General features: G+C 48.0%; 2 protein-coding genes across 5 annotated transcripts in view; both read right to left on the bottom strand.

Annotated features, from left to right (window-relative positions):
- Positions 1 to 2,748: 2,748 nt before the first annotated feature.
- DOK3 (docking protein 3) lies at positions 2,749 to 11,359 on the bottom strand. Its single transcript, XM_044450919.1, has 5 exons — positions 11,233 to 11,359; positions 8,130 to 8,411; positions 6,947 to 7,037; positions 5,165 to 5,337; positions 2,749 to 3,916 (listed from the first exon to the last, which is right to left on the bottom strand). The coding sequence occupies exons 1-5, from the start codon at positions 11,287 to 11,289 to the stop codon at positions 3,107 to 3,109; spliced, it is 1,413 nt and encodes a 470-aa protein (XP_044306854.1). The 5' UTR covers positions 11,290 to 11,359; the 3' UTR covers positions 2,749 to 3,106.
- DDX41 (DEAD-box helicase 41) overlaps positions 11,306 to 20,531 on the bottom strand; it is a 26,715-nt gene continuing 17,489 nt past the window's right edge. For 3 of the 4 annotated variants that reach the window (XM_044450913.1, XM_044450916.1, XM_044450914.1), the window contains 10 exons: positions 18,138 to 18,291; positions 17,845 to 17,981; positions 17,023 to 17,185; positions 15,836 to 15,967; positions 15,305 to 15,376; positions 14,964 to 15,060; positions 13,935 to 14,084; positions 13,555 to 13,626; positions 13,092 to 13,202; positions 11,306 to 12,295 (listed from right to left, as the gene is read on the bottom strand). In XM_044450913.1, the coding sequence (XP_044306848.1) occupies positions 12,159 to 12,295; positions 13,092 to 13,202; positions 13,555 to 13,626; positions 13,935 to 14,084; positions 14,964 to 15,060; positions 15,305 to 15,376; positions 15,836 to 15,967; positions 17,023 to 17,185; positions 17,845 to 17,981; positions 18,138 to 18,291 (1,225 nt within the window). In that variant the 3' untranslated portion in view covers positions 11,306 to 12,158. The remainder of the gene's footprint in view (positions 12,296 to 13,091; positions 13,203 to 13,554; positions 13,627 to 13,934; positions 14,085 to 14,963; positions 15,061 to 15,304; positions 15,377 to 15,835; positions 15,968 to 17,022; positions 17,186 to 17,844; positions 17,982 to 18,137; positions 18,292 to 20,531) is intronic. The other variant, XM_044450915.1, reaches the window with a different exon arrangement.

Raw genomic sequence — 20,531 nt, 5'->3', positions numbered from 1 at the left:
CCACCCCAATCATCTGGTGGCTTGTTCTACACACAGGTTAGTATGCTGCTGTGAACTCAGATGATACACTAAGTCAGGGGTCCTCAAACTTTTCCACCAGGGGGCCAGTTGAAAGCTGCCGGCGCTGCGCGGGCCGGAAAGGTGGTGCTGGCGGTGTGCGTGGGCCAGCGTGGGGGCAGGGGCTGCACGTGCGGGCGAGCAAGCGCACCGAGGGGGGGGGGGCCTGCGGCGAGGCAAGGTCAGGCGAGGCACGGGCGTGCGTGTGTGTCTGGCGAGGGGAGAGGAGGTGCGGGTGGGGGCGGAAATGCGCCGTGAGGCGGGTGCATGAAGCAGCAGCTTGCTTGCTTGCAGATAATTTTCTCTGAGCGAGCAAACGGCTGCTTCTCTGCACGGGGCGAGGTGGGCGGCGGCGGGAGCACGCACGACGGGTCCAAATGGGCATGGCAGGCCGGATCCAGCCCCCAGGCCTTAGTTTGAGGACCCATGCACTAAGCCATAGTCAGTCCAAAAAACTACTGAGCTGCTTGGCCAGAGTGACAGAAAGCCTTGCTGCTCTGCCCAAGTGGCTGCCACCAGCTTCCCCGCCCTGCACTCCTGCTGATGCAGGAGGGCAGGACTGTCTTGTGAGCAACCCCGTTCTCCCAGCATCAGCAGGAGTGCCGGGTGGGAAAGTCACACGGGGGGGGGTGTGCACCATGGTGGGAGGAAGACAAGCCACATTGTACTTGACCTCCTTGCAATGCAGTTTGTTGCCCTTGTTTGGTGTGGCCACTGAAGCTACCATGCTGACTGAGGCTAGGAGACTGTGGGCAGAGGGCACATTTGCCTGGGTCTCCTTCAGGAAAGACCCAGCTGAATGTACGTCCTGCCCATGATACTGCTGTAGGTAGGGAGCGGGATGAGCCACATCTGGCTGGACCTGTCACAGAGGAGGCCCAGCCAAATACCACAATTGCCCCACACCTGTCTGATCACTCTCCAGGGCAATTGTGCCAGAAGAAGGTGGGGAGAAGGGGAGTGCTCCTTTTGCCGCTTTGTCCTCTTACAGCTCAGCTAAGTGGGGTTCATGCCCAACAGGAGGACAGGCAAATGAGGCAGCTCATGCTAGGCTTGAATCCCAGCACAAGGTGGCTTGTTCTTTCCACCTTCCTTAGTAGCTGTCCTGCTTAACTGAGTAATGGCTGCTTCTTATGGAAGCCCAACACATGGTAGCCCATCCCCCACTGGTGCCAGGAAGCCTCTGACAGCGGCCTGAAAGTGCCACTTGGATACTTTTAGGCAGTTGTCATCCCTGTTCTACTCCCTTTAGTGCTCCTGTGGCATCCCCTGGGATATTGGTGGGATACTGAACGGAGGAGGGAATTGTGGGGAGAAGGTGGATCAGGAATTTTACTGATCCCAATTGTCTGCCAGGCATACTGAGGGGCCCAGACAAAGGGGCCATTTTGCATGGCTTATAAGCTACCAGAGGCCTCTCATATCATGCAAACCTGCCCAGGGAGAATATTGTGCTGTATGATGAGGGCTTCTGAGCATGCTTCCCTCCGGAGGCCTGATGTGAAGCATTTGATCTTTTCTAAGGATGCCTCCCTCTTCCTCTGCTTTACTTGTATAGATTTGTAAGTATTTCAAACATTACAACACACCATCAGTCTCCAGTGATCTCCCCTTTCCAGGCGAATCAAAGGGCTGGATCTTCTTACCTCTCAGGGATGTGGGGAGCACTTAACATCATAGCATCTCTATTGCAATGAAAATAGAGACTGAGTAACACTCCTGCTTTTGTTTTGTGTCTGATGCTCAGTCCCAAGACTGCAGAAATGCCATACAAGCCATTGAACAAGGGATGAAGGATAAGAGTCTGGGATACAGAATTCTACTGTTCATTATTGCACTGTTTAAAAGAGAGGGGTTTACTCTGCACAATAAGATGTAATAGGAAATGGTCACCTCTGGACGGCAGAAAGAACGTCTCCTCGCAATAGCACACAATACAGCCCAAACCACAATATTGCATACAAAAGCATTCAGCATACCTGACTAGCCAGTCAGTGGAATATGAAAGCCCCTGTGGGTGGATCCCTTAGCCCACCACCTCCCCCAGCCCAGGCTTACTGGGAGAGTCTTTGCTGAAGCAAACTATTGAGCTGTTAAATGCAGGGGTAGGCTGCCCTCTAGTGGAAGAACAGAGTCAAGACAAAGCAATTGGTAGAATGTCACCATATTGGTATTTCCTGCAATATAAGGCTGAAAACCTCCAGCTAGGATCCCACTTAGATACACATGTATGAAGCTGTCTTAGGTCAGGTCAGATCATTTGTCTATTTAGTCCAGTACTAAGTGGCAGGGGCTCTCCAAACTCTGGTACAGAAGTTTCCCCCATGTCTGCAAGTGGAGTTTCTTTATGCTGAAGGTGGAATTGGCACCCAGTATCCCACCACAGAGCTACAGTCCTCATTTACATGTGCAAAGTACCAAGCGAGTTGCTGTGGGACAAATACTCCAGCACAGCAGTAGGGATGCTCTCTATAAAGCAGGGGGGGTGTACTTTGTGGCCCTCTTGTTGTTTTGGCCTACAGCTCCCATCCACCCCTATAAGCATAGCCAATGGTAAAAGGATCGAGAGTTATAGGCCAAAACAGCTGAAGGGTCAAAGGCAGAACACTCCTGCTGTAAACCAAAAGATTGGAGAGAGACAGCAGCAAGTATAAAGTTGAGCAGAGTCCAGATGAACCAAGACTACAATCATCCAAGAAACTTTGTGTTTATTGAGACACAAAGGAAAAAGAAATCCCAAAATATAAGCATCAGGTTTTCCAGGTTCCTCGATATCCACTGATATGATTAAGAGAACAATTCCCTGCTCCCACCTTTTAATTACCCAGGACTGATTGTATGGAGTAGAGTGGGTCAAGATGGCATCTAGTTGGCATTGCCCCAGAGCAATCAGATTCATCTTATCTGACAGGCTGCATTTTCAAGCCACAGAGAGCCTCCCTGTCAAGATGGCTGAGTACACAGAGGAGGAGGAGGATAGGCTGAAGGCAAAGAGGAAGGAACATGGAGGGAAAGCACTCCATGACTTGGGGCTGCTGGAGAACTCCCATTATGACTTGTCCATGGAACCTGCGTTCTTGCTGGTTGCCTTAACACCTCCTTCCCGGCTCAGCATGGAGACCAGCTTGTGCTTGAAAGCACCAGCCCCCCTTACCTTGGGCTTGGCGTTCCCCTCACCACCACATGCCGCCTCCTGGCAATCCAGCGGGCGAGGAGGGCATTGGCTCTCCAGGTAGGAGTCAGGCCCTGCACTGTGGTTGAGGTTCGAGTGACTGCTTGAGCATTTTGTGGCTACCAGACTGTTATCATAGATGGGCGAAGGCTCACTACTGCTGCCTTCAGGGGAGTCTCTGTAACTGAAGCCAAGAGACCCCAGGCAAAGGGGGCGCTGCTCCAGAGCTCGCAGGTTCTCATACAGGTGGTCAGAAAGTGGCTCACCCTGCTCCTTGGGCACTGTCTCCACCTTGCCAGAGGGCTGGAACAGTGGGAAGCTCTTGCCGATGGAAGCATAGATGATGGGGGTTTCAGGAGCTCCTGTCTCTGGGGAAGTCAAGCCGCTGTCACTTGCATGCAGCAATGGGAAGCCTGTCCCCACAGCTTCTTTTGGGGGCCTGGCATACAACGGCTGCATTTCCTCCTGGCTCCCCATGCTGGTGGGCCACTGCCAGGGCCCTGCTTTTTGGATGCAGTCTTCAGCTAAGTAAATCCCAGTTTTCTTGTCTCTTTCCAGAAGAATGTTTTTTTGGTGTTCTATGGCAGCCGAGACAGCTTTACAGATCTCTGTGGCCCGTGCCGTGCTAAAAGTAAAGAGGCCTTCTCCCGAATCACAGCGACGTCCCGCCTCAAAAGAGAACACAGTCTGGAGAGGGGAGGAAGAAAGACAGGTCTTCTCTTAGGGTAAGGATTCTTAGGCTTTGCTATTCTTATTCCTTACCATCTCCACTCAGGTTTCATCAACAGCTTCTAAGGCAGAGGGACATATCCTTCTCAGCCCCGAGGGCTGCATTTGATACCGGCTGAGGAGGGGGCATTCCTGCACAGGCATGCGCTTGTACACAAATGCTCTGCCCTCCCATGCTCATGATGCAGAATGTGAGGGGATGTCATGTGGAGAAGGGACATGGCCTGTTCCTCCCTGCAGTGGAGGGCAGGATGTGTTCCAGTGGGGCAAAGTTCAAGGAACCAGGCCTCAGGTTGGATGTCAGGAAGTATTTCCTGACGCTTAGGACCCCTAGGATATGGAATGGGCTTCCAAGGGAGGTAGCTGAGGCCCCATCAGTGAGGGCGCTCAAGGAAAGATTGGACAACCACATGTTGGGGATTACATGAGCAGAGCTTCTATGTTTCCTCTCTGCAATCTGCTGGTGCTTTGATGCTGCTGCCAAAATTTAGTGGTGCCCATAAGGGTGCAGTGCCAAGAGTATTGAAATTGGTCCCTGGAGCCTCCAAATGTAGTCACTCCAATTTTAACTAGAGCAATCAGGGACATGCATTCAGCTGATGAACTCTGCCTCTGAAGTGTAGTGCCTCTGCACCTTTGACATGCAACATGCCAAACCATCATTCCTCCAGTGAACTCTTGGGCCTTTTGTATGGAATAGTGCTACCTGGCTCCAATCAGCCAATGTAAAAGTCCCAAGAGGAAGTGGAAGCAAAGGGAACAGGTGCTCACTGAAGACCAGTATTATCAAATCCAAAGAGTGGAGGAACTTAATTTTTGCATTCCAATAGTGACGGTGCAGAGTGGAATGGGAGGGTGTGTGTTTCAACCCATAAGACAATTCAGCCTGGCCAAACGAAAAAAGGATGGTGTAGGAGTTCAGCAAAGAACATCCACCTTACCTAGTGGCTGCCTGGGCTTCCCCCTCACATTACAAGAAGCAACATCTGAAGCATCTCTGTTGCCCTGTGGCAGGTCTGAGTAGTCCGAAAATTGCCTGCAGGGTCAAGGTATGATCAGGGCTTGCTAACCCTGTCAGCTGGGAGTGATGGACCCCTCTGCACTCAGCCAGCGAGGCAAGACAGGATGTCCTCCACTCTTGCTTCTGGCCTCAACCATGTGTAGCAGGCTGCCCTGTAGCCACCAGAAGAGGAAGCCGCTGCATACCTTTTCCTGGCCAAATCTTCGGAGGAAGGCATAAGGCCAGCTATAGAGAACGTGCCCAGACTGTGTGTCCTTCAGCACCAGCTGCTCAAGCAAAGGTGCCATTAAGTAGTTCCCTTTCAGGTTGCATCTGGCAGATGCCTCTGTGGGGAATATTGACACCGGGAACTCACACACTGTGAAGAAAAGGATATTGCAAGAAGTCACCAAACCATTCCAGAGGCAAAGATGTCCTTTTGGTTTCTCCCTACAGCTCTGTAGATTTTAGGCTTTAAACACACACATGCACTCATTTCAAAACTCTGCACAAGCAAATCCAAAATTCTGCACCAACCCCCCCCCCCACACACACAGATTGGTACTGGTGCAAATAAACTGGAATGAATTCACTTGTTTTGTGATATGTATCTTGCTGTCATAGCAAAGGGAAAACTGCTAGGCAGAATCTTCAAGTTCCAGCTGCTCTGTAGGGCATCCCCTCTTTTTTGTAGTACTTCTTCAATACCCTGGAGCCCTGACTATTATTCTGCCTATGTGACTCTTTCACAGATCTTACCCATATACCCCCTTGCTCATCTCCTATGGCCACATGTGAAATGCACAGTGCTCAGGAGCTTATTTCGAACTCTTGCTTTCCATCACTTTATTCCCCCTTTCCATAAGAGTCTCACAAAGCACCCTCTTGTGCCTATGAGTTCACATCCTTCCAACAGTGATTCCTATCTTGTAGGAAGACACATCATTCTTCATAAAATGATCGGTTCATTCCTCTTCCTGTTTTTTTCTTTAAACAGAACATCTGTGTACTGCTTGTCATAGTGTTTTGCCTCCAGTTGCCCCAGTTTCAGTGTGCTTCTGCTTCTCTTGCTGAAATCAAACTGTTGCATGGTCTGCATAACTCTCTCAAGGAGTGGATTAAAGCTGTCAGTTCAAGTGAGGAGGGCAAGTCCAGTTATGCGAATATTACTTATGGTATTTCCAAATCTTTTAGATCAGCTGCAGGGTCTCTCTTGAGGAGGGGCTTGGGAATTCTACTTCACACCGGGGCTGAGGCACTCACCTCAGGCAGCAGAAACTGGCCAGGAGGATATTCAGAGCACACCGTCATGCCTGGGGCTCATGCTCCCTGAACTACTCTGCTGCTGTCAGGTGCAGTGGAAGATGCAGTCGTACTGCTGATGTGGAAATAAGATTCAGTGGCCAGATCTGTTAGCTTCCACATGTGGAAAGACAAGGCAGGGGTGTCGCTATCCTGTCCCTTGCTTCAGGGAGCGAAGTGGCTTGAACAGCTTTATCTCAGGTAGCTGGTTTTGGGGTAACTGTAAAGCAGAGGTCCAAAAATGCAGCGTGTGGGCCACAAGCAGCTCACCAGACCCCTTCTAGGGGCCTCCTGAGGCCTTCAACACTACCCCACAGGAAAAGGGGAAGGAATGCTCTAAGAACAAACTCTATGGTTTCTGCCATAGGAGTCTCCTTCCTAGAGTGTGCCTATACTCCGGACATTTATTGGGTGGCTTATTGAGTATGAGAGAGGGAGCGGCCACCCCAGCCAGCACCCAGCGACATCTAGAGGGTTGCCCCCATGCCAGCTGTGTAGCATCTCTCTCTACAGCATAGCTCCTCATACCTCCTCTTAAGCCCAGCCTTCCAAGGAGGGCCTTTCCTCCATCCGCTGTTCGTTGCACCTAAAGATGGTGCAAGCAAAACTAGTGTCACACCCACGATGCCCTGCCTCGCTGCAGGTCTCCACCCCAGTCCTTGGGCCGTTAAAGGAAGCATACGTACTTTCCTGCCAAGACGAGTAGATGGCATTCTCCTCCATGAGGGGCTGCGGGTTGCGAGTGTTTGTGGTTGTGCTGGCTGGGGCAGGTGTCCTCTGTGCACACCAGAACAAGGAGAAGGTGAAACCAGGAAGAAGACATCATAACAAATCATAACAAATTGAAACATTTGTATTCCTCCTTGCTCAAAGTATAACCTGAGCACTGGGCAATTTCTAGCAGTGTAACAGTATACCTAAGAGTCTACCCCCATTCTTACATGATGGTAGCATACTTCAAACCAAATTTATTTCAAACCAAAGTTAAACCGGCATTTCTCACTTCTGACTCCAACACATACATGCTTCTTTCTCTCTTATGTTTTTAGACAAGCCCTGCAGGATCAGGGTCTAGTTAACTAACTTTTAAGGAAATTGTAGATGTTACAATACTTCCTCACATGAGTTGCTTTCTCTTTTATCCTCAGCAAGTATCCTCAGTTTTATCCTCAGCAAGTATATGATCATTGATAGTGTGTCTGAACACCACAAACATGCAATGAACACAGTTTTCATTATCTTGTTTGTCATGTCACAATCTTGCAAAGTTGTTATTATCTCCATTTACAGTTGTTATCTCCATTTTATATGGGTTAAATGAACAGCCAGAGTTAATTAAAAGAGAAAGAGCTTGTAAAACTCTTTGAACATTAAACTTGAATTCTGTTGTGCATTACCTTAAAATCACTGGGTCTAACTTTTGAATAATATGGCTTAGGAACAGGTTATATAATAAGGCCTTACCCTGAATGTCCAATGCTTCTTCATTATTTGGGTTCCCAGAAGAAATTATTCTTTCAAATTTTCGCAAGAGCATAGTCATATTTATGTTCAAAACCAAGCTAGGAACATACAGCTACTGAACATGCATGCATACATGTGCACACACACAGTAAGAGGGCAGGGGACATTAACAGTCATCACAGTCTAATCCAGGGCCTCTTCACACAGTGGCACAAGTAGCAAAAATAGGGTAATTTTAGAGTAGGAGAGACCATGATGGTCATCCCTGCTCAGAGCAGAAATCGGGCATCTACAAGTGACAACTGGGGGAAGCAGCAGCATCTGGATTTGGCTCCCACAGCTAGCTTGCAAGTGTGAGGAGACACCCCCCTGGTTCAGTGCATACAGGGGTGAGTGGATTCATACCTGAAAAGCCAGTTGGCAGATATATTCTATCCAGTCATCTGGGTGATCTGCTGCCAGCAGGCAGTTGCGCTCCATCAGGCACAAGCAGAAGGGGGCTGTGTCCTTGGGGGAGCTGTGTTCCCCCACCCGTTTCACAGAGACGCAGCTTGAGAGGCGGATCACCTTGCGCTCCCCCTTCCGCAGGGAGGCCTTCTCCATTGCGACACCTTCAAAGTACTCAAGCCGTGCAACACCAGATGGGCTGTCAGGAAAGAGCTGGGCCCACACTTTCCGCCAAGTCTTCTGCGAGCAGAGGCAAAGAGTGACAGCATCCAATCAGGGACATGCCCAGCAGTGAACAGACAGTCTGGGAAACTAAATGACCCCTGGAAAATGTGCACATAAGCAGCAGCAATAGGAAAGTAGCTTCTTTAATATTTTGATGGAAACTTTCAAAATGCCAAAATAAGCTAGTGACCCAGACTGCAATATGATGGCTGTGTGGCTGAACTGCCCACAGATTACTTGCTAAGGGTTGCTTCATGGAATCCAAGACAAGAAGTTGGGATTGTTCCACAGCCCTTCCGGGACATTTACTCCATGTAAGCCCAAGCCATGATTGTGCATACACTGAATGTTGGTCATTATCACTATAATTATTTCTGCTTGCAAGAAGCCTAGGTGGGTTACGTGGTCTTTTCTTCTCCAATCAATCTTCACATTGAAGTTAGGCACAGTCAGCAACTGAGCCAGAGTCACCAGTTAGTTTTATGGTTGAGTGGAGACTAGATCCTGCATCTCCTTAGTTTATTCCAGCCTGCTAACCACTAACACTACACTGGTTTTCATGGCATCTATGGGATTGCCACTTATATACAAAAATTGGTATCTGGCACAGAATTCAGCATTTTTTGCCTCCTCATGTTTATACATGATCTTTTTTAAACAAATGGTTTGCAAGCTGTGTGGTTGTAGTATAGAAAAGCCTGGAAATGTGTGGTTAGGTCTGAAGTTGTCCTCGGCAAACAAAAAAGACAAATGCAAAGCTAGCTGCATGAAACAGCTACAGGCTACCATGACTAGTATTTGCGGGCCTTCAGTTCTCCTAGCTCACCTAAGAACAGCCTGTTCCCGTTCCTCTTTGGATTCCTTTTCAAGGCATTCCCATTTATTTCACAACTGGAGCTAAGCAGCAAGATAAGTGAAGTACAATAAGCAAATTTTCACAAGTTGGATGTCCCCTGGGGATCCATAAAGGTGGTCATCAGGTTACCAGTGAGGGATAAGAAATTTAATTCTGGTGAACTGTGGGAGAAATCCCTGTGGTGTATACTATACGTTAATATTTTTAAACAGTCAAATATCTGACAGAAGGGGGTAGGGTGCCTCTGGGGCACAGTCTCTGTGTCACAGTCACTCAGAGGGGTTCTTATAAGGCAGCCTTCCCCAACTGGTGCACTCCAGCTGTTTTCAGCCAACTCCTATCCGCGCTGGTCAGTGTGGCCAGTGGTCAGGAATGCTGGGAACTGTAGACTGAAACACTTAGTGACAGCAGATCAGGGAAGGCTGTCATTCATGAATGTACAGGGTCTCCTCCTGTAAAAATCTGTCCCCAGTCAGTTGGTTTTAAAAGGATAGAGGTTATCCCTGTAAAGCAGGAAATGAGAATGCTTCTCTGGCTGTTACAATAATAACCGTTGAGTTGGCTACTAAGTGCAGCCAAAATGAACAGACCATTGGCTACCACAAAGCAGAATTTGGATGGGGAAGGGAGAAGTCAGCATGAGGGATTCCCCACCACCAGCACTACCAATATAGGGAAATGCAAGACCCAGAGAGAGTAAGAACAGATGCTGTTGCCATCTCCCAAAGGGCACCAAATACAGAATGCACCTAGTGGGCTGCTTGTCTGCTCTTTCCGCCAGCAGCATTTATTTCAAAACAAAAGGGAAGAGGATCCCTTCCCAACATCCATGGGTTAACTGCGGGCTATAGCCTCTTTTGTAACATCTGGTTTGCTGAGTGGTCCATTAAAAAGGACAGCAGCTCAGCAATAAAGTTGGCTCACTTGATACATCCGCTATGAACACTTTCAATCTCAGTCACCATTTGCCAAATACCCATCTGCAATCAAGGGTGGGCAAGGTGTTTTGGAATCCACTGGTGTGGCAGGGACTAAGAAAGTCCCCGTTTTGACTGCCCTTCCTAGGTGGTCTTGTGTGTTATGCTGGCTTACTCTACCAGGTTGCTGCCACACCAATTAAAAGAATGCAAGTATCTGAAAACTTCCTATAAGTGCTAAACTATCCATGCCTTTCTAGTGGGCGTGGCATCACTTGACATTTGCCGGCCATACATCTTCGGGCAGGTGACTGAAAATGAGAACACCGCTGAACCAGTTCATTGCCGTGATCACGCCACATCCGTCCCACATGAGCAGGCACTGGCCTGAGCTCTGGCGCTGCAGCCAATTCCCACCCCTGGGGAGCCTGCGACTTCATTTGCATCAGCTGGCATATGCAGCAATACAGTTGATAAGAGAGAGCAGGGGAAGAAAGGCTGGGGTAGAAAGTGAGAGATCCAAATCAGTCCTCAGCCCCAAGAGACAGCGCAGAGCAACATTATTATTATCTCTGTTAAGCAAGTCCCTTACTGCCAGCACCAGGCTACAAGCCCCTTAGTCCTCACACTCCTCCTACAGAAGGACACAGACTAGATTCTGGGGTCTCCACAGACAGAAGGACCCTAGAACCACCCTGCACTTTCAAGACAGAATGGCCAGCTCAGTCCAGCAAAGCATATTCTGAACACAACACAGACAGACAGAAATAATCTTCAGCTTTGCCCCTTGATATATACAGTAATTCATTTTAATTTGTTACAGAATTTATTTACATTCAAAGATGACATCACTTTCATCTGTAAACTCACAATTCAGTAACACAACAAATAAAAAGGTGGGAAGCAGACATCAAGTTATCGCAGCTACTGCAGGTTCCACCCTGCCCTACAGAAGGCACCCCTCATGCCAGGATCCTGGTCCCGAGTTTGATAAGACTTACAAAAACCACCAAATCCACCCACCTAGCCCATTGCCACCCCCAAATCAGATACTCCCATTTACCTTTCCAAATTTGGGATGCTGCACGTAGAGAATCCCCTCTTTCACGGGGTGCTCCATAGCGTCTCCTCCAAACAGGCAAACCAGGAGGAGTGAGGAAGGCTGCTGAGACCGTAAGCTGTTGTGGCTGCCACAGGAATGAGTCAGTATGTACGATAGTGCTGCTGACTTCCTCTGCCCGCCAACTTCCTCTTTTGGGCCTGCATGCACATAGGGAGTTACTGCAGGCAGAGGAGTCCCAGGAGACACAGACGGTCCCGGGGGACTTTTGACTCAATGTGCGTTGGTGGGGTAAACAGAACTCGTGTTCTGCAGCTGCAGAAGTCACACAAGAGCAGAGTTGCTCGAGGAAGGCAGCATGGCTGGAAACAGGCAAGTGGAGCCACATGGGGAATGGAGGCATGTAATGCCTGAGAAAGGGTGACTGGAACCAGAGCATGTAGCAGCAAACCACCAAACAGTCACCAGTCCCTGCCTCCCCTTCAGGGTCATTGGCTGAATAGCCCGGGGCTTGCCCAATGTTGCATGACAATAATCACTGATGCAATGGACTATTGCAGCATCGGTCTGTCATTTTCAAGGAAGAAGGGCTGAATGGCTTAAAGATAACAGTGGATGTTAACAGAGGATACGGTCTACTATATCTGCCCAACCAAATGACCATCGGAAAATAGCAGAAGGCGTCCTATGATCTGTATCCTCCTGTCTATGGGAGCTTGGAAAACAAAATGATGGTCACACTCTTCCTTTGGGACAGGATCTACAACTGCGCCACATCGGCAGTGGTGAAGCAATGGCAGGCTCCCGGAAAGGAAAAAGCCCACTAGTATCGTATTTCTCACTCCGGCTGAAAGGCATCTCTCCAGTAAGCTACAGCAGAAAGTTCCGTTCATGTGCCTCACTATGGCTAGCCCAAAGGCAGAGAACACCTAGAAGTCCATAGAGCTGTGTGCCAGGTAGTCCTTGCGCCCAATGTTGCTGACTTGCTTGGTCTGCATGGCCTCCAGCTTGGGGCAGTCTGTGATGCGATGGCCCAGGCCTCCACAGAAGGCACAGCCCCTCTCTTCTGAAAGAGAAGTATGTGCGTCACTCAGAGGGCAGATCTTCCAATGTGTGCACAATGTGGAGAAAAGAAGGAGGCAATGGAAGCAGAGAAAATTCTCTGCAGCACTCAGGCATGGTCTAGGCAAGGGTACTGAAACTTTGGCCCACGTGGGATCCATAACTGGATTTCTCAGACAGCCATGCTCCTTCCCTATGCTCTACCCATTTCCCTCAATGGCCTCAGGCCCTTTTCCCCCAGCTATGAATCCTCCAGTGGTTTCCCAGCTTTGGTGTATTTCCTCCCAATTCCAGAAGGTTCAAATGCCTCTCCTAAGCTTAAGTGCTGCAACTAAGAGCAGCGTTCTATAGTGTGCTGCATTTGTCACTCAGGCCCCTTTGCTCTGTCAGTGATGATGACTAGAATGTACCTTGAAAGACACTCGGAAGCTGAGTGCAACCACTGGGGTGAAAGGGACTCAACACCTCTGGTCAAAGGGGCACTAAGTATTCAACATGCCTATACATAGAATTGAGCTTTAAAACTTTAATCGTGTGTAAGAGAAATTAAATACACCCAGGCTTGGTTTGGGTTTACAATTGGTGGTCCTTTGACCTTCTCTTTCTTGAGGTTATGAACTAGATATGGTCTTCCATGACTTTTGATGACTTATGACCAGAACGTTTTCCTGGAGGCCTTTGCCCAATCCACCCCCAGTGGAGGCTGAGCTGCTTTAACCAGTGAAACCATCCCAGCCTTCTCAACAGCCTCAGACAAGACGGTGACCTCTCAGCCCACAGCTCCTGACCCAGCCACTTACCCCCAATAGTCAACATGGATTCATCGCCGCAATGCAGCACCTGCAGCACAGGTGGCACCTTCTGCTTTGCCTCCAGCAGCAGTGCCTTCAGGTCCATGAGCACCGACTCATCTGCGAACCAAGAAGCCAGTTAAAAAAGGCACAGGCCAGCTCCTCAGACAAGACGCGATGGGCTTCAGTTAGAGGAAGCAAGCCGTGACAGCTATTCACTTGTTGCACAGGCAGTTTCCATTAGGGAGGCACTCACAACGGACCCATGCCACCCACAAGCCATACCCCGGCTCCCCAGAGGGTTCTATTTTCAGCAGTGACTCATAAGAATCTGTGGCAGATTTGTCAGCAGCTGCCCCACTCCACCCCGTTGGTACTAGAGCTCAGCCCTGGCGCCAGTCACTAGTTGCACATCCTTTTCACCTCTGCGCAGTTCACCCAACCTGCACAGCAGGCCCTCTTGGTTCCTCACCACAGGCTTTGTTGATGAAGGTGGTGGCAATCCCAGTGTTCCCTGAGCGACCTGTACGCCCAATCCGATGAACTGGAAAGCAAAAAGGGAAAAAAGCAACACTTGTCAAAAAGCACATCAACATAGCAAGCCAATAACTGCTCCCTGTTCTATTATCTGAGGGGCAATCATCCTAAATTAGCCCATTTCATTTCCGGACGCATATAAAGCATAGTCTTGTGCTGCAGAACAGCCAGCCAAGTCTTATTAGGGTAAGCTTTTTGCACTCAAAGGTTTCTGAGTATGGCTTAGAGTTGCTCTCTCCCAGGAGATGCTCTCTGCACATGTGAGAATCCTTCTAATAGCCAAATCCCTTCAGGACAAGAGTCTCTCTTCCATACCATAGTTTTCGATCTCTTCAGGCATGTCGTAGTTGATGACATGCTGGATGGCTGGGAAGTCCAAGCCTTTGGAAGCAACATCAGTAGCAACAAGAACATCCTTCTTGCCATCCCGGAAGGCCTCAATGGCCTTAGTCCGCTCCTCTTGGTCTGCAAGAAGAAACAAAGCATTAGCAGGGGCGGTGGAATTTTCCCTTGACCATGATCCAAAGACTACAGCAATTTCCATTCTCTACTAAGAATTAGTCACAACCCCAAGACAACAGGCCCATTGTCCAAACAGACACATATATGAAGTGTCAGAATGAACCACTCCACAGGCTTCTCAAGCACATCTCGTTTCTGATGCTGAAATTTCTACTGGACAGGAGAGAGCCATTTTGGCTAATGGGTGGGATAGAAATCTCATACATAAATAAAGCAAGCAAGAAATGTAACCTCTGATGCTGTGCAAGAAAGGGGGGCACTGTTTCCATCAGGGAGGCTTCTCTTTAGCAGAGCTGAAAACTGAAAGTGAGGGAAGGTTTGATTTCTGTTTAATAGTAATAACTATGCATCGAGATCAAGAATGTGGGTCCAACTTTGCTACTGGGTAAGAGGTTCACAGGCAATGCCCACAGCATTTTAGCAAACATTCAGTTTAACTTTTATTCTGAGCATGCTCATTGAGAGCTGTGCTGCTTTGGGCATCTTCTTAGTTCCAAAAGCCATTTCACTGATCTGCACTGAGTATGGCTAGCATGCCATAGGCAACACTGCGGATTCCTAAGCTCTGCTAAGACACTTGGGCCTTTTCTTTAACGAGGTTCTCTTCTAACCTTTGATAAGATGACCTGCCTTCTCAAGGTTCGTTTGAGCCTGATGATCTTTCCATTTAAGTAAATAGTTCCATGGAGGAGGAAGACAAGGTCCACAGCAGGCTGCTGGATCCATTACAGACCCAATTCCCAATTCAGACTGCTACATGTTTGTGGCCTAGACATGTTCCCCCAAATAAAAAGAGTGCATTCAAATCAAGATTCTGCTGACCTTTTCCACCATGTATGGCTACAGCTTCTACCCCTTTAAGTAACAGGTATTCATGGATTGCATCAACATCTGCTTTCTTTTCAGCAAAAATAAGAACCTGCCAAGAAAAGTGAAAGTACCAGTATAGAATCAGTGTCCCAGTAGAACAAGTGTCAATACCACAACCTAAGCAGGGTCCACACTAAATGCTCGAGCAGCCACTCTATAGCTGCACCAAAATCTCCTGCTTCAGAAGAAAGTCAGACCACCCCAGCTCAGGTTATGTTTCCGTTCAAACGAGGAGTACCAAGAGCCAAAACAGTGAGACTCAAGGGCTGAGCACGGGCTGAGCTTGCACTCACAGGTGGTGGGGTCTTCTGCAGACACTCGAGCAAATACACCATCTTGGCCTCCTCCTTGACATACTCCACTTCCTAGATACAAGCAGAGAGAGATGGCAGAGTCAAAGGAAGGCCATACTTTCCGTGTGATGAAGACAAGCAGCAGGCAGCTCAAGTTACCTGATCAGGACTCAGAAGACCAAGCATTGGGCTTGGAAGAGTGAACTGTAGGGTCACATTCTAAGCCAGTCTATCCTAACTCCCATCATCTCCAGCCAGCATGGCTAATGATCGGGGACGACAAGAGCTATTGTCCAACATCATCTGGAGGACCCTATGTTCCCCAGTCCTACCTTAAGCAAGCGCTAAGCTCAGTGCATGGATTTGGTCAAGTTATTAGCGAACCTAAGAGTAGGGTTGTTATTAGTTGAGAGTATTAAAGACAACCCTCTGAACAGCTACAGGTAAAACTGTGTTGCCCTAACTTGATAAATGTAAGGCAACCAGATCTATAACCAGGCTGAGGCAGGGCTCTGTGAGCCAGTGACGCACTTGTATGACATCCAAGCTGGCCGCTCCTGCGCGTCCCACGTTGATGGTGATGGGCTTCACCAGAGCACTCTTGGCAAAGTTCTGGATCTTCTTGGGCATGGTGGCACTGAAGAGAAGGGTCTGCCTCTGGCCCTAAGGGTGAAAAAGACCCGTACTAGTGGGTGACTAGGAACAGCCAGTTCGAAGAGGCCACACTGGCAGGATCCTGCCACCAAACAGTCCCTGCAATTGCTGAGAAGTGGCTCAGTGAGGCTGCAGGTGAAAGACAGGTTCACTATCCTATGAACAGTTTGAAAGTCTGAAAACAAAACAACTTTTTTACTAAGGAGAGAATTTAGCATATGGAGAATCTCAGGTTCATTCCAAAAAGGATATTCCTAGCTTCAGGGCTGCTGAAAATAGGTTCAAACATAGCAGGCATTGCTTGGCAGGATGTCAAATATTGAAGGGCAGGAAGCGAAGAATGGGAGGGGTTTGGGTACCTTGAATAGCTCTCTGCCCCTCCTTAGTGCTAACAGAAACAGAGTAAAAGATGTGAAAGAAAATATGCAAATCTTGCTTCATTTGCACAAGCTAGAAGTCACAGGATTTGGGTTTTTTTTGGACAGAATGCTCATTTCACCTTACAGCAGTGAATGCACATCCCAAATATAACCAACCAATCAGCTGCAACACCACAAACCTCATCCAGAACACAAGAGAAGAAAGATGCACTCAGGATCAATAAGTGTCTTCAGTAAGTTATTTATTTGGGCAGAAACACCTTCAGCTCAATTTCTAATAACAAAACATAGGCCAGACCTCGAATCTACCTAGGTATCTCACTGTCTAACCTGGACATATTTCTCCAAATTCCTGGTATAAGGCCAAGTTCTGGTGACTGAGTGGTAAAGAAGATGTGAAGGTGCTCTCCTCTTTAGAACTCCTTTGCACATTCCAGGACAGATTCCTAGATGTGAAAACAAGCCTCAGCTCACCTCACCTGACCCCAGCACCAGCCTGTAAATTTTCATCTCGACAGGAAGAAAGTTGTGGATGCCAGAAACAAAGACCTCAAAGCAAGGAAAATGTTCAAAAAATGAAAAGAATGCAGCCTGCCCAGTCCAAAAAAACACCCAAGCCATGCCTGCCTCTGGCATGATCCCATCGGAAGAATGGAATAGAGCACAGCTTGCCCTGCCTGATACCTTGAAGTAAGAAAAGATGGTGCGAATGTCTCCCTCAAAGCCCATGTCGATCATCCTGTCAGCTTCATCCAGTGCCAGGTAGCGGCAGACATCCAAGCTCACCATCTTTTTCTGCAGGAGATCCATCAACCGGCCTGGTGTTGCCACCATCATGTGCACACCACTGCAGGAACAGAAGGAGTCAGATTTGCCATTGGCTCTGTTCGAATAATGTTTTTGTTGTCAAAGAGCAGGGGTGCAGTTAGCCCCTGCTGAAGTATCCACATCCCACCATCTCATCCCCTTGAAAATCTGTTCCCTCTTGCAAGAATGAAATTAATGTCAGCAGCCTCAAGGAATAAGCAGATGGAGCAACTGCTCCTGTGCATATGGCCTTCCTTTCAGACCAACTGCTTTACCAGAGAGGACACCAACATGGTAGCTTAGAGTACCTAAGCAGTGTGTGCATTCACAAAGAGTAGGACTGTCAGAACAGGATCTTTTGAAAGGGGGAAGCTGGAAGTTGCAGTGCCTGAAAATAAGAATCATCTTCTGTGGAACTACAAAGTCCTGAAGTAAGCAAATGCTGTTATGCTAAACCAGTGCTCTCCAGGTGTTCTGGACTTCAATTCCTACCAGCCTCAGCCAGCAAGACCAACTGTCAGAAAGTTGAAATCTAAAACATCTGGAGGGCTCCAGGCTGGGGAAGGCAGCTATACGGGGACTGTAACAAAGGTATATGAGGAGAGGGGAGTGAATACAGGCCCTGTCTTCTTGACATGCATAGAAGAAAAAAGCAGCAGCTCCAAGCCGGCTGTTATCTGCCCCCAGTGCTGCCCTTACTGTTTGATGGTCTCCATCTGCTCCTTGACAGACATGCCTCCAATGCAAAGGGCGCAGCGCAGGGCAGGCATCCCATCCTCATGCAGCAGGCGGCAGTAATACTCAAGAATGCCGTGAGTCTGGCGAGCCAATTCCCTCTGCAGAAATAAAGGCCCCCGGTTAGCCAGCACTGACAACCTTTCTTCCACTGGCCTCGGGCACTTTGTTTCCCCCACTGCACCTCCCCCCAGCCCCCGAAATCCAAGCACATGCGCAAGATCAGTTAAATGCAGGCCAGAGGCCAGGGGGCTTACTGAGGGGCAGATGATGAGCCCGTATGGCCCTTCTCTCTTGGAAAACGGTAGCCTCTTCTCCTGCTCCAGACAGAACATGATCACGGGGAGGGTGAACACAAGGGTCTTGCCTGAGCCAGTAAACGCAATGCCAATCATGTCTCTGCCAGAAAGGCTATGGGGAAAATAAAAGAGCCAGGTGAGGATGACTTGCAATAACAGGAACAATATGCTATGTGTGTGTCTGGGGTAGAGAACCTGTGGCCCTCTAGATGTCAGACTCCAACTCCTATCAATCCAGCCAGCACGGCCAATGGGTGAGTATGGTGGGAGTTGTAGTCCAAGAGTGCTGAGACGGCTGAGCATTCCCCAGTCACGGGGGAGGCACAGAGGAAGGAAGCTTCCCATTACAGCCAGTTGCAATCTGTTTCTTTTCATTGGCCAAACACTGCACTGAACCAGAAAGGAGGGATCTGAATGGCCTTGGATTCAAACCATGGCAACACAGAGAGAATGTGAGCATAGGATTGAAATAAAGTAGCTTCCTAGCCTTTGAGGTCTTCCAGATGTTGTTGGATTATATTACTCCTATAATTAGTGAATACTGGCCATGCTGACTGAGGCAGATGGGAGCTGGAATCCAACACTGTAAGGCCACAGATTACCAATCCTGGTTTACAGCAACAAAGAAAAGCCTTTAGTAGTGCAGCAGAAAAAAGCCCCAGTGTTTCTGTGGAGGTGCAAGTGCTATTGGTGGCTAGCAGTGCCTTTTAGCAGCTCTTAGGCTGATTTGCAAACTCAAATCCCATCTCGAGAAAGAGGCCCTTGCCTAAATTACACATTCATTCATTCATTCATTCATTCATTCATTCATTCATTCATTTAAACATTTTTATGCCGCCCCATTTGCCGAAGCCTCGGGGCAGCTTACAAACAATAAATAAAAGCAATTATAAAATAAATCACAACACATATAAACATTAAAAATCCAAAAAATACAATATAAAATAAGCCGCCCTGGCCAGATAAGATCAAATAATATTAACAGTTAAAATACCGCTTAAATAAAAAGGTCTTCGCCTGGCGCCGAAAAGCAAATAACAACGGCGCCAGGCGGACCTCTCTAGGGAGCGCATTCCATACACATGCCTTGGTTACTTCCAGACTCGACTATTGCAATTTGCTCTGTGTAGGGCTGCCTTTAAAAATGGTTCAGAAACTTCAGCTGATACAGAATGCAACTTCTTGGATGCTTGCAAGTGTCACATAGTCAGAGAAGAAAGTTATGTATTTGTTTCCAGGAACAATTTAAAGTGTTGGTGTCATTCACACCACTGTATTCCCTATCACAATGTATGGGTGTGAAAGCTGGACAGTGAAGAAAGATGACTGTAAGAAAACAGATGCATTCAAAACATGGTGCTGGAGAATGGCTTTGTGAATACCCTGAAACAACAGAAAGATGAATAAGTGGGTCCTATATCAAATCAAGCCAGAACTTTCCTTGGAAGGAAAAATGACAAGAGGTCGTCATACTTTGGACACATCAGGCAATCATGCTAGAGAAAGCTGAAGGCAGAAGAAGAAAAGGAAGACCAAATAAGAAATGGATTGACTCCATAAAGGAAGCCACAGCCTTGAATGTGGAATAGGTGAGCAGGGATGTCATGGATGGGACATTTTGGCTTTCATTCATAGGGTTGTCATAAATCAGAGACAACTTGACTGCTTATAACACCACCAAATAATGTCCTTTAAAGCCCTAAACAGTAGGACCAGGTTATCTGAATGACTCTTTATACTGCTTTATGAACCAGTCCAGGCCTTGAGAGCGGGCCTATTGGGCCATGTTCTTACGCCTGCTATCTATCACACAGGTGGACATTAAGGGAAGTGGTCCCATGCTTGAGGAATGTGCTACCAAAGGACATATTTCTTGCCCGTACTCCATTAGTATTAAAACCTGGTCCTGAAAAACCTTTCATTTCAAACAACTTTTGTACGTCTGGCACTCTACATTTTTTTAATTGCTGCCACTGGGATGGCTTAATGTTTCAGACTGAGGTTTTATGGCTATCAGATGTATAATGTATTAAGATGTGATGAAAAGGTGTCTTGATGGCTTTATTCATTTAGCATGCATTGCAATCCCACACATATTTAGACAGAAAAAAATGGCCTACAACTCCCAGCTGGCTCAAGCCAACATGGCTTGCTCGGGCAAGGTGGGAATTATAGAAATATTTGTCTAAGTATGTATAGGATTGTGTCCTAAAAGCATTTTAGCCTGCTTTTTGGTCAAAATGTCTGCCAGGCTAGCATACAAAGTTGAGATGTCCCTGCTACTGCAGTGATAAGTTCCAGAGGGACAGATATATTGGTCTCTTGCTGCAAGGAGTCCTGTGGCACCTTAAA

The sequence above is a fragment of the Varanus komodoensis genome, unplaced genomic scaffold (genome assembly GCF_004798865.1).
Source record: "Varanus komodoensis strain SLA01 unplaced genomic scaffold, ASM479886v1 scaffold6_1, whole genome shotgun sequence".
Lineage (NCBI taxonomy): Eukaryota > Metazoa > Chordata > Lepidosauria > Squamata > Varanidae > Varanus > Varanus komodoensis.
This window is presented reverse-complemented; position numbering and strand designations above follow the sequence as displayed.